Below are 12,877 nucleotides of genomic sequence, written 5' to 3' on the forward strand. Positions count from 1 at the left end.
TGGTAAATATTTCTTTTGCGATTAACTCATGTTTATGTGCAGGAAGAGACGTTCCCCATATGTGATAGGTGTCTCCTCGTGATTTAGTTTTGTTTTTGTTCTTCTCTCATGATTTACCTTGTTTTCCAAGAACACGCATGTTTTTCCTGGTTGTTAATCAGCTGTTTGATATGTTCCAAACTGGATCACCGCCTGTCACTGAAGAAGGTAACTCATTCAAATGAAAGATCTCTGATAACCAATAATGAGTAGGTTGATTAACAGGATTTTCCTGTCCATTACTGCTTGGGACTCTTGATTTACACAACTGAAAGAATGCTTTGAAGATGCTAAGGGTATAAAAAGGCAGTAAAACAGCAAACCACGCATGCTTCAAGAGTGAGAAACCTCTCAGACACCAGTTGCTGATGTGCCTGTCTTACTCAAGAAGTCTAAGACAAACAGAGACCGCCTCTTCATCGCCTGTTTGGTGAGAAATCATCATTTTATAGCTAATTACTGGACTTTGATTTGGTTTGGGCTCACTTGACTTGATTTTAAATACTTGCAGTACATAAAGCCTTTCTGTCACTCATTGAACAAGGTGTCATGTCAATTCCTGGGCTAGTCTGCAATCCTAGGTTTTTATTTGCTAACACTCCCCACAGCTAGCAAAGCAAGCTGCTTTCCAAAGCTGCCGTGGGGCATCTGGGCTGTTCGCTGGCTGGTTCAGGGCAGCCCAGACAAACACTGCTGGGCTCCGCAGCCTGGGCTTTATTGCCATCTGCTGGGTGCTTCTTCAAACAGCTCCATGTAGGAGAACAAAGTGCTTGGGGCAGCAGGCTGGCTGAAATGCTGAGGTAGAGGTCCAAAGCCTGGATTTGTGGAGAGAGCCAGGGTGACTTGTGTACAGGGCCCTCCTTCCCCATGGCTCTCAGTGTCCTGAGCAATGGGAAGGGGGTGATGAGCAGGACAGCTGTATGGATCAATCCTGCTCTTGTGGGGCTGCAGAGTGGCCTTTCGGCTAAGAGGCCTTGACTTCGTTAAACTGGAGAGCACTGTGAGCAGATGCATGCACACCCACTGCACTGCTCATGTTAAAGGAGAACAGGCTGAGCACAGCCCCAAGCCATTGCCTGGACTTACCCAAGTGGCAAGCGCCTGTGTCAGGACCGAATCCCGTAACGGTTTCAACTCACAGCTGCATACCAGGTGTGTCCCACAATGATGGTCCCAGCCTGGCTGAGCTGTTTCTTTGCAGGCGCTGGCCAAGTGCATCTCACTTAGGGTCAGGATCCTCAGGGGAGCGGTCGAGGCTTGCCTGTGGTTTTTTTTCATTTGCTATCTCATTAAAAGGAGCAATGATGGTAACTGTCCCGAATGCAGGGCTTCTGGAGGAAGAGCTCCTGCTTTCTGATATTGGGTTCTTTCACGGTCTGTTTTCACCCTGTTATTTGTACTGTGTCGAGGACCCTAGAGTAGAACCTCTGTGTGCCTGAAAACTGCCCTGTGCTACACCTAGCCCAGACCTTGCTGCATTTCAGGCACAAGCAACCCTGAAATCACATTAAATCACAACTCAGCTAGTCATAGAGGAGCATAGACCATCCCCTAGAAAGAGGCTGTATGTTAATCCAACCCTCGTCTCCACACCAGGAACGGCACATGGCCTAGTGGCTCAGATCTGAACCAAAGTAGATTGCGCTAAATGACACTAATTGCTGCCTGTCATCATGGAGACAGCTGTATTCCGCAATTTTCTAAATTAAACCCCACGCCGAGGCCTCTGAAGAGGGAAGATCAGACTAGGCTTATTTACCATGCTAATAGCTTCTTTCTGATCTATGCTCAAGATTTTCATAACAATCATGTGCTGAACCCAGCTGTCCTGCAGACCCAGCTGCTTCTCCTCAGCTCCCCAATAGCTTACCTTTTGGGGCTGCTAGTTTTGCACCTGAGGCACTGTCTTTCTCTGCCTGGAAAGCAGTGGGTCTTCAGTATCTTCTCTCTTTGCTCCCACTTCATCTGCATCATATGATTAACCCCAGGTCCTTGGAGTTTTCCAAGGATGGGGTCTGTCCACTGCACTGTGCATTGCCCAGTCCCACAGTGTGTGTCCTCCTGCAGGATTGTGCAGTCTGCTGTCTTGCACAGCAGGCTCTGGGACCTGATTGAATCCATTCCTGTGGGAATGGATCATGTAGAAAAAAGCACCTAGGCTTCGCTGTGAAGGGAGATGGATGCAATAGTGAGGCTTGGGGTGGAGACTTAAAGATGTTTTAGTGTGAATCCCCTTTGCTGACTAGCTAGCCTCAGCTTCCAGCCAATGAATCTTGTTAGGCCTTTGCCTGTAGGCTCAAAAGGGCCCGAGCCCTGAGCAGACGAATCCACAGTCCCTGAAGGATGAGATCCCCTCCTCTCAGCTGTGGGGGGCTGTCTGGAAGCTGACCCATGTGTGCTCCCTGAAGGGGCCTTGTGGCATTGACGGGGAGGGTCTGCAGTCAGCTCTGAGCAGCAAAGAGAGCACCTCAACCCCAGCCCTCCTGCTAACAGCCTTATTATCAGCTTGGTGAGGGTGTGATGGGGTGGCTGTGCCAAGAGACACCACAGACCACATTAGCAGGAGCAGTGTGGAGCAACATTTATTGCAGCAAAAAGATAAAGAACTCCTGCAGCTTGACGTGAGCCTAGTGCACACACAGGAACCCTGACTTCACATCCTGCCTCCCTTCCATGAATCCTGAACTGATGACACCTGATGGGGGCCCAGGTCATTGCTGCCATGGGGGTCTCCAAATGAGCCCTAGTGAGAGGTGCATGCAGTGTTCATCAGCTGCCACCACCCAGCGGAAAAGAAGCAAGCTAAACAGTCAATGCCAACCTCCAGCCCCGGGCCCCGAGCTGAGCTGCAGCCACACGTTACAGCTCAGATGCCCACCAGTGACCTGGCAGGTGGAGGTAGAGTGGGGTGGCCACTTCTACTGGAGAGGGGTGGACAGGGCCTCATGGGTCACCTAGCCCAGCCTCTGTGCAAAAGCTGCATGTGTTATTCCTGTGCTATCCCAGACAGATGCCCTGCCAGCCTCCTCTTGAAGCCCTCCAGGGTAGGGGAGTCTCTGGGCAGCTCACTTTACTGGCCCACCATTCTGGCAGTCAGGCTGAGGTGGAATCTCCATGGGCTTTGCTGCAGTTTCGACCTGCAGGCTCCAAATGCTGTGGGTGGGTCCCACCACCCGGGCTTCCTGTTGTAGCACATGCACATGGACTAGAGAGACTCAGAGATCTGGGAACAGTGGGCCTCCCCTCTTTACCTGCCCCCTCTCTTATCTGGGCACCCTTGTTATCCAAGTGTCCCAGGCTACGTTCCATTCTGCTGCTCTGGGGTGAATCCAGCCTAGCTCTGCAGATGGGAAGGAAATTATACTGGTGTAAATCTACTGTAACATGGCAAAATGTGTCCCCTGACACCTCTCTTCCCTGCTAGTAACAGGATCCCAACAGTGGCTTCACCTGCTCCATGTGTGGGCACAACCCACATACTCTATCTCTATTGAAGTTTGATAGTCTAAAGCTGAATGGCTTCCCCCATTGTTCAGAATTACTGCTAGTGGTACAAAGATGAGGTTCTTCAACAGCAAGTTAGGGTGCACTGGGGGCATCCAGTTCCTTGCCAAATAGTACATGCCGCCCTGTCATGTCCCACCTATGTACCCTGGGAGACACCCATTTTTCCCCAGCAATTCGTCTCCCTGCACACCAAGATGCACCCTGTGGTCTGGACTGTTCCCCTGGTCCTTGTGCCCAGGAGGAGGAGAGCTCGATGGAGCCAGATTAGTCTTGATGCTGTCCCGGCCACTGTGCCCAGACCTGGTCCTCCCCACCTGGCCTGCGTCACTGGTAGAAGTCCCAGCTGGTTCAGAGTGTCCTGTGGTGGGGCTGTGGGAACCCAGCTCACCCTGAGGTGATGCAGACCTCCGTTCAGTCACTGCTGCTCCCACAGGGCTGGTACTGGACTGTTAAATGGAAACAGAAGAATCATGGCAGGTACGGTCAACACCGGGGCGATGATCTATATTGCTATGTTGATTGCTGCAGGGGGTTGGACAAACAGGTCCCTCCCAAGCCATGACAGACACTGCAAGAGCCTCTGAACCCAGATACCCCATGTCTCAGCCATTCCCAGAGTACCTCACCCTCCCCAGCATTCGGTACCTGCTGGACAGATGTCGGGCTGCTTTCCGGCTTCTTTTTCCTGGAAGCTGCTGGATTCCAGTGACAGACCAGGCTGTCGTTTTGGACACTGTAGTTCTTATTCCCAAGGAGCCAGTAGGTTTTCATTTTTCCCTTGCCCTGGATGAAAATGGGGAGATGGGAGCATGAGCCCCATTTCCATTGGTTGCGATTGGAATATGAAACCAGTGCCATGGCCAGCACAACACCAATACACGCACTTTGCATTTGCCCACTGGCCTTGTCTCAGGGGAGGCTGGTCCAACTTCTGGAAATTTTTCAGAAGCTGCATGTGGCTTAGATCAGGGATGCTTGACCCACAGCCCACGGGCCAGATCTAGTCCCCAGCACCATATCACCTGGCCAGCAGGGCTGCCCACAGATCCATGGGAGGCACTGTGAGTTGTGGCCCTGCATGCTGGATTGGGTGAGCAGTGTGGGGTCTGATCCTGGCATGTGAGGCTGAGTGGAGGTGGCATGGGGTGCTGGAGCTGGATCCCACACATGGGGCTGGAAGGAAGCAACATGGGGCCCTGAGCTGTATCCCAGTGAATGAGGCCAGGTGAGGGTGATGTGGAGTCCCTGAGCTGGACCCCAGCATGTGGACCTAATCCCAGGTCCTGATCTTGGTGCCCAGAGTACAATTTGGCCTGCCAGCCAAACTTGGGGCAAAGCATCCACACCAGAAGACAGGCGGGTGATCCAAGCTGACCTGGACAGGCTCAGCAAGTGGGCGGATGAGAATCTGATGGTGTTCAACGCCAATAAATGCAAGGTTCTCCACCTTGGGAAGAAAAACCCGCAGCATCCTTATAGGCTCGGCAGTGCTATGTTGGCTAGCACTATGCAAGAAAGAGACTTGGGGGTCATCATTGACCACAAGATGAACATGAGCCTGCAGTGTGATGCTGCAGCTAGTAAAGCGACCAAAACGCTGGCTTGCATCCATAGATGCTTCTCAAGCAAATCCCGGGACGTCATTCTCCCCCTGTACTCGGCCTTAGTGAGGCCGTGGCTGGAGTAGTGCATCCAGTTTTGGGCTCTACAATTCAAAAAGGATGTGGAGAAGCTTGAGAGAGTCCAGAGAAGAGCCACGCGCATGATCAGAGGTCAGGGAAGCAGACCCAACGATGACAGGCTGAGAGCCCTGGGGCTCTTTAGCCTGGAAAAGCGCAGGCTCAGGGGTGATCTGATGGCCACCTACAAGTTTATCAGGGGTGACCACCAGTATCTGGGGGAACGTTTGTTCACCAGAGCGCCCCAAGGGATGACGAGGTCGAATGGTCACAAACTACTACAAGACCGTTTCAGGCTGGACATAAGGAAAAATTTCTTTACTGTCTGAGCCCCCAAGGTCTGGAACAGCCTGCCACCGGAGGTGGTTCAAGCGCTTTCATTGAACACCTTCAAGATGAAACTGGATGCTTATCTTGCTGGGATCCTATGACCCCAGCTGACGTCCTGCCCTTTGGGTGGGGGGCTGGACTCGATGATCTTCCGAGGTCCCTTCCAGCCCTAATGTCTATGAAAATCTATGAAAGTTGAACACCTCCAGCTTAGATATGGCAACCTGGAGACTTCTGAGATGGGCTTTGAGTAAAGATCTCACCGAGTTCACTAAAGGACTTACAGAAACTGTTGGCAGCCTTCAGTGCACTGGTAGTGACTCATATCTACACGCCCCCCTCCACCCCAACCCCGACCCATAAGGGGTCCCTAGTAGTGATGTAACTAGAGCAGGGTCACTGGAACAACCTCCTCTGGTGCTGAAAAAAAAATGGCTGTCTCCAGCAGCCATGCTGTCATGATCAGGCCAGCAGCTGGAAGGTGTTGCTGTTCCTGTGCCCGAGCTGCCCAGCCACATCAGTGCATCGCTAGTCCATAGGAAAAAATCACATCACTTCATCTGCACAAGTGAGGGCACATGAATTGGGCCTGGCGCCTGTGTTTAATGATGCCCATCAGCATGGCAGGCCCATTGGGAAGAGACTTGCCCCGTCCCATTCAAACAACAGGGTGAAATTCTGACAACAGTTGGGACTGGGTCTGATAGCTTCAGTGAAGACTGGTACTTGGGCATGAAAAGTGGCAGGATATTTTAATGACCAGAAAGCTTGATGCTCCTGCTATTTTAAGAACAGGCAGGCTGCAGACTAAGCAGGTGGCAGGTGACAATCAGGAGCCACATGAGCCAGAAGGGGCCTGGGCTTGCAATATATAAGCCAAGGCCTGAGCTAGGCAGGCAGCCTAGCTCTGCAGGCTGCTGAAAGAACATCTTCTGGGCAGGATGACTGCAGCCCTTAAATAATACATAAGAGATTACAGACATATAGGTAACATATATAGGTCTGAGAGGGACTAAGTTGAGGAGGAGGTCCCAACAGGCCTGGGAATAGGGCCAGAGACCTGGGAGCAGGGCTAGAGCTTGGATAAAGTGAGGAGAAAGGACCAGGGTGGACCAAGGTGCTTGCAATAGAGCAGAGGCAGGACCCAGGCCTGGAGAAGACCAGGAGGGTCTGGTACCCAAGTGGGACTAAGTACCTGGGAGTAGAATGGAGATGGGACCAGAGCAGATCTGATGCCTGGTTGGGAAGGGAGGATCAGAGGGGTCTGGTGCCCTGGGGGACCAGGTACCCAGGAATAGAGGTGGGAGCCAGGGTGGGCTCAAGGACCGAACCAGAGCAGACTCAAGCGGGTGTAGGACAGGAGCAGATGAGAGCTCATTTGGGAATCCCTGGGACAGCCTCCCTTTCCTTAAAGGTATAAGTACATCAAGGTGTGGTAGGGAAACAGAAGTGGGAGATCAGGGAAAAGCAAGGGCTGAGTAGCCACCAGGGGGTATCACAGCCGCTCGTGGGACAGACCTTTGTTACACAGCCCTCACCGGGTGAAGAACTTCAGGGTTGTGTCTTCTCCAAGGACAGCCCTTGGAACAACCACCTTCCTTTCAAGAGGACAACAGGGCCTCGAGAGCCCTCACAGGGGGGAGCCCTCTCCTCAGGCCACCCATACTTGCTTCAGAAAGGCATGAGTTCTCCCCAGTGATCTCCTATCCCGTTCTCCCTCCAGGCCCACTGTGAGATCTGGTTTTATGAGATCACGTGGAGCAACCCCAGGTAAAAGAGCAAAACCATCCATAATTGTGTTTCCTCCTTGCCCCGTTAAACCCTTCTGTCACAGCAAAACTCATACCTTGACCTCGATTTCGCCTCTCAGCTTGATTTCGTAGGCATCATGAGCAAGGAGGGCATGGTACGTAGCAGAGCTGATGTGGATCTTCTGAGCTGGAATTCAGGACTGAGCATCAGAAGTGAGCAGACCACCCCACTGCAGATCACCCCTCCCACTCCAGTGTTACTGCAGGCTTCAAATCAATGGGAGATGCATATCTGAACCTTGGGAAGTGCAGGGCTGAAGGCAGAAGTGTGAAGAGCTGGATGGGCAAGTCCACCAGACAGGGAGAGCCCTGGTTTTGGAGCAGAGGGTGCAGTGTAAGCCACATACACAGGACAGTGAAAACCTGCTCTGAGAGTGACTGTGTATATCTAGGGTACCAGTCACCTTTGTGCCTTAAAGGTATCCATCACCTGCCTACTTCATACTCCTCCTGTAGCAGTTCTGTTTTCTGGTTCTTTTATTACCTTCCTTGCCCTACTATTTAAATAATTTAAGGAGAGCACTGAGTGATGTGCTCAAGTGTTTGCTACACATGATTCTCTCTCCTTTTCCCTTCTTTCCCCAGTGCTAAAATTATATGAGGGTCTCTCTGACTTGGGTCTGGCCTGACTCTGCCCAGGGTGGGCTGGGGATCAGAGCCAAATCATGAGGGGGTGCACTTACGCAGGCTGGTGGACTCCATACGGGAGGCTGTGTTCACTGTGTCCCCAAAGAGGCAGTAACGGGGCATTTTGTGCCCAACCACACCAGCCACACAGGGCCCTGTAGAAAACCAGAGCAAGACAATGCTGGGTTGGAGAATACACAGCATAAAGCCTGGAGGGAAGTAGGCTGCAGACACCTACATTAGTGTTATGGGGTGTAGTGGTAAGGTAGTGTCTTTCTGGCACCAGGGTAGGAGTTCAAGCCTTCTTGAAGGCTACTCTCCCTATCTGTGCAGGTTATTTGAACTGGGGCATCTGGTACCCAGGTGAGTGCTACCATATTGCTCCCTTGAGTGAGACTGGCCTGTGGGGCTGAGAGAGCCTCCAAAGTTAGCAGAAGCTGAAGGTACCTGCATGCTGCTGGAGCAAGAGGCTCAAGCAGCTATGATTGCTTTGCACTGTGATAGCACATGCAGCTCACTACCCTTTGCAAATATGAATCAAGGTTTAGGGAAGAGTTATCACCCCCATTGTGCAGAGAAGGACACCAGAGGCATGGATTCACAGGACCACATCAGATGCCACCCAGAAGCCCTGACTCCCACACCCACCCCATCCTGGGTCCCCTCCAGGCGCTGTCTCTGCCCCCACCTGTGTGGATCCCAACCCGCATCTGCAGCCGGCCTGTTGGCATGTGGGGTATCAGGACCTGCCGGACAGCAGCCACCAGATCCAGAGCCATCTTGGCAATCTCATCAGCATGTCTTTTGTCATTCCTCTCCGGCAGGCCACTCACCACCATGTAGGCATCACCAATGGTCTCCACCTGGTGGGAAGGTACAAGTGTCACTGAGCTGTTGGTGCTGATGAAGCCTAACCTCTCTCCTGCCCTCTGCCCCATGGCCAGATGTTCTCTGCAGGATGATGAGTCAGGATCATGCTTGTCCTGCCAGGCAGTTGGTCTCGCATTCAGCCATGCTGCAAAGGGATGCTATAGCTGCCTGAGCTCATGGCACTCCCATCCTGTTATGAGGAATGCTCTGTCACCCATGATGGAGTGACAGGTGTGGGATTTGGTCCTTTGAGCACTGGGCTAAAGGACCAGCTGGAAAATCCCAGTGAAACCAGGACATTAAGAGTTAAATCCCCCAATTCAATCCCTTAGCTGCTGATGGGAGTTATGGGTTGGCAGGAATTCAATACAGCTAGTAAAGGGGAGGCAGCCAGGTTCAGGATTAGCCTGGTTTGATCAGAGCAGGTGAGTCTCCTTGTCTGGAGAAGGAGGTTATAAGAGGCACCTGCTTGCAACTTGGGGAAAGGGAAATACAGCCAGCACCTGAGATGGATAGGGATTTCCACACCCCACAGGAGCCAGGTAGGAGCCCTAGCTATTCTAACAATGGTGTGGTCATGCTCTCTGCAATCTTATACTTGCATTAGCTCTTTGCTGGTGCTGCAATACTCAGGGGGGTTCAGTAGATTAGGCTGTTATTGCTTTGAGCTGTGTCACAGACTCGCCAGCTCAATGTCCATCTCCAGGGAAGGGAGAGAGTTCTTCCCTAGGAAAGACTTGTCTGTAGTTTGCTAGGAGTTCTGCATGTTCCACCTGGCTCAAGCATGCCCTACCCCCTGCCTTGTTCTGGTGATGGGTTCACTCAAGCTTGTACAGTCTCTGCAGAGGTTTGTCATCTGCTTCCCAAAGAGTTCATGCAGGCTAGTGTCCTAAGAGAAGAGCTTCCAGGTATAACCCTTCAGAGAAGCAGGACATTGGCTTCTGTGGTTCCCCTACTTTACCGATGGCAGGTTAGGGTGATATGCCTGTGTTGTCTGGGTTGATGGTTGTCTTATGTAGAATTTAGGTGATGGAAGGTAGAGGATGGTTTGGATGGGGATGATCCTGCCTCAGGCAAGGGGTTGGACTAGATGACTTCTGGAGGTCCCTTCCAGCCCCACTTCTCTGTGGTTCTATGACAAGTGTGTGGATCCACTGTAGGCAGGGGGCTCTAGGTGGAGGAAAATTGACTTAGGGCAGTAGCAGCAGTGTTTGCTATCACTGAAAAGAGGGGTGGTGGTAGTAGGGATCTTCTCACCAGCAAGCAAGGAGGCCCAGCATGCAGGATCCCCTCCTCCTTCCCCATCAACCCAAGGCTTTCAATCACCTTGTAAACGTCGTAAGACTCGATCCTGGTATCAAAGCAGATGTAGAGGTTATTAAGCATCTCAACAACTTGCATGGGGGTGCAGGAGGCAGCGATGCCAGTGAAGCCCACAATGTCAGAGAAGAAGATAGTTACCTGGAGCAGGGAGATGGAGGTTGTGAGGCTGCAGGTCTGGGGTCAGGTATACCTTGGGAAGTGTTACTTTCTCATACAAAACACAAATCAAGGGGCCTGATTCTGCACTCCTCACTCAGTCAGGGTGACCCCGTTGTATATTCATAATAGCAGTGAAGATGGATCTCAGGCTTTTCCAAGCCTAATGACAATCAAGGGCAGTTGAAACTCCTGGATATGGAGTGAAGTGCACCCATATGCAAAGGGGCATCACAATGCATTTGCCCCTCTTAGATCCCACCAGGAGGACTTGACTTGAATCTCTTAAATATGTTTAACAACATTTGCAGCAGCAGGACATTGACAGTGCCCTTGTTCCCCTGCTTTCTCTGGCAGATTAGGGGGTTCTTGGTGTTTAGGGGCAATCAGCCTTGTAGCTGTGTGAAAGAGTTACTTGGATAGTTTTAGGAATATGTTGGACAAGCACTTGTATGGAGAGGTCTGGATGGGGATCATTTAGCCTTGAGCAGGGGGTTGAACCAGATGACCTTTGCAGGTCCCTTCCAGCCCTACTTTCTTCTGGTTCAATATTAGAACTATTTCCTTTGAGCAAGGACTATGGATCAGGCCTTTGGGGTGTGTTTTCTGTTAAATGTTTCTGCTAGCCCTCCAACCTATTTCCAGGGAGTTTTGTTGCATCTTGGGTGCATCTACACATGTGCTTTATGTGGAGTTGACTAATTAGCTCCACAGTAAAGCATCACTGTCTATGCATGTGTTGGTATTGGGGTGCAGTAAATTAACCCGCTCTGCTGTAGGATAGTACTGTTGGAGACAGTACTGTCCTATGGTGGAGTAATTGCATGCACTGAAAGGTACATAAGGATGGAGATGGGGCTGGCTGGGACATGAAGGTGCCAAAGTGTGGAGGCTGCCTGCTGTCTAGCACCACACTCTAGCACCCTTGTGCCCTAGCTATCCCCCCTGCCAGCTGCTGGGGCTGCTCTACCTCAGCTCAAACTGCTGAGTCCCAGATGCACATGTAGATGTTGCACCCAGGAGTAGCTAACTCGGGCACAAAGTGCAAACTGCATCAGAGTTTATCACGCTGCCTTAATGGCATGTGTAGATGCACCCCTTTTGCATCTCCTTGAATTCTTTGGACCAGAAGAAAGCATTTAAAATGAAATGCACTACTGCCATCAGATCTTGAATTAGGCTTCTTACAGAAAAGAGGCTGTTTTTTGTTATTGATCAAAAATGTGAATTAAAGGATGTGGATGTCCTCAGGAATAAACACTTGAGCTTATTTCCTTGTTCTTATTTAATTGGGAAATATTATCTATGGATTTTTTTCACATAATTTTCTTCTATTACATAGATCAAAAAATGACAGAGGAGTTTAATTTTTTTTAAACCAAGATACCTATTAAGAACTCAAATGAAAAATGGAATGTGTTAATTATCCTGCAGAATTGCCTAAGCTGTCAAAACCTTAAATTCCAACTGTTGGGTTTTTTTAACAGCAATTAATTCCACATGGGTTTTTTTTAAAGACCCTTCTGCCTTGGTTTTGCTGCTTTTGATCACACTGCTATGGTTAATTGCATATAATTGTCTAATTATGGGTGGCTGTGTAGGTAACAACACCTAGAAATTAAATGCAAATATTGATTCTTGTGTCTGGCAGCTGAAAGCAATGAGTGTCCAGGGAAAAGGAGAGAGAGGAATTGCAGTAACTGTAGTAAGGAGCTCACTTCAGGGCCAGGCAGATGGCTCACTGAACCTAAAGCCTCAATTACTAGGCTTTGTGCAAGCCATGCTATAGAGAATCCTCTGGCAGTTCCTTGCATTGATTTGACAGGACAGAGGGAGTGAGGGGGTAGAACAAAATTGCCAAGTGTGCACAGTTTGTCCTACTAAGCACAGCATTAGCAACAGAGCATGGGATGCTGCAAAGAGGTGCGCAGAAAGGAATTTCTGGCCAAACTCTGCCTTTGGTCCCATCCCTGCAAACCTCTTATCTAGGTGCAATCCTGCCTTCCTCCCAAAGACCTGCCATCTGATTTTGGCTGCTTCCATGCAACCCATTGACATGCAGCTGCAGAGGTGGAATTGGGGCAGATCTGGACCATTCTGTCACAATGGCTTTTCTTCCAGGCAGGTTAGTTCTTGCTGGCACAGTCTCAGCACCCCATCCTGCAAGCCGATCCTGGATCCATGTGGATGGACCTTCACCCTCAAACAAGAGTTTGTAGGCTCAGGACCTTTTGAATTTGCAGCTTGATTTCTAAAAGTCTCCCTCCATCAAACCTACCAATCCTTTCCTGAAGCATTTGTTAAAGGAGCAAGATTTTCCCCCACAGCTACTAGCAGGTGCAAAATCAGGCACGTGGACATGGCATCCAGGTAGAGGCTCCCGACAGTACATTCAGATCCAGGGCACTGTGTCTCTGCCTTTCACCTCTTCTCCCCTGACAGTATTGACTTACCTGGTCATAGTTTTCTGCCTGAACGTGCTGGCATTTCCTTAACTGCTTGACCACAGATTTTGGCAACATCTGGTGCAAGAGG

At 50.6% G+C, this 12,877-nt stretch overlaps 1 protein-coding gene across 1 annotated transcript; it reads right to left on the reverse strand.

Annotated features, from left to right (window-relative positions):
• Positions 1-2,618: 2,618 nt before the first annotated feature.
• On the reverse strand, positions 2,619-9,202 carry LOC132244633 (retinal guanylyl cyclase 1-like). Its single transcript, XM_059716484.1, has 5 exons — positions 8,682-9,202; positions 8,050-8,148; positions 7,402-7,493; positions 4,192-4,329; positions 2,619-3,992 (listed from the first exon to the last, which is right to left on the reverse strand). The coding sequence occupies exons 1-5, from the start codon at positions 8,929-8,931 to the stop codon at positions 3,672-3,674; spliced, it is 900 nt and encodes a 299-aa protein (XP_059572467.1). The 5' UTR covers positions 8,932-9,202; the 3' UTR covers positions 2,619-3,671.
• Positions 9,203-12,877: the final 3,675 nt, after the last annotated feature.

The sequence above is a fragment of the Alligator mississippiensis genome, chromosome 13 (assembly GCF_030867095.1).
Source record: "Alligator mississippiensis isolate rAllMis1 chromosome 13, rAllMis1, whole genome shotgun sequence".
In the NCBI taxonomy this organism is placed as follows: Eukaryota; Metazoa; Chordata; order Crocodylia; family Alligatoridae; genus Alligator; species Alligator mississippiensis.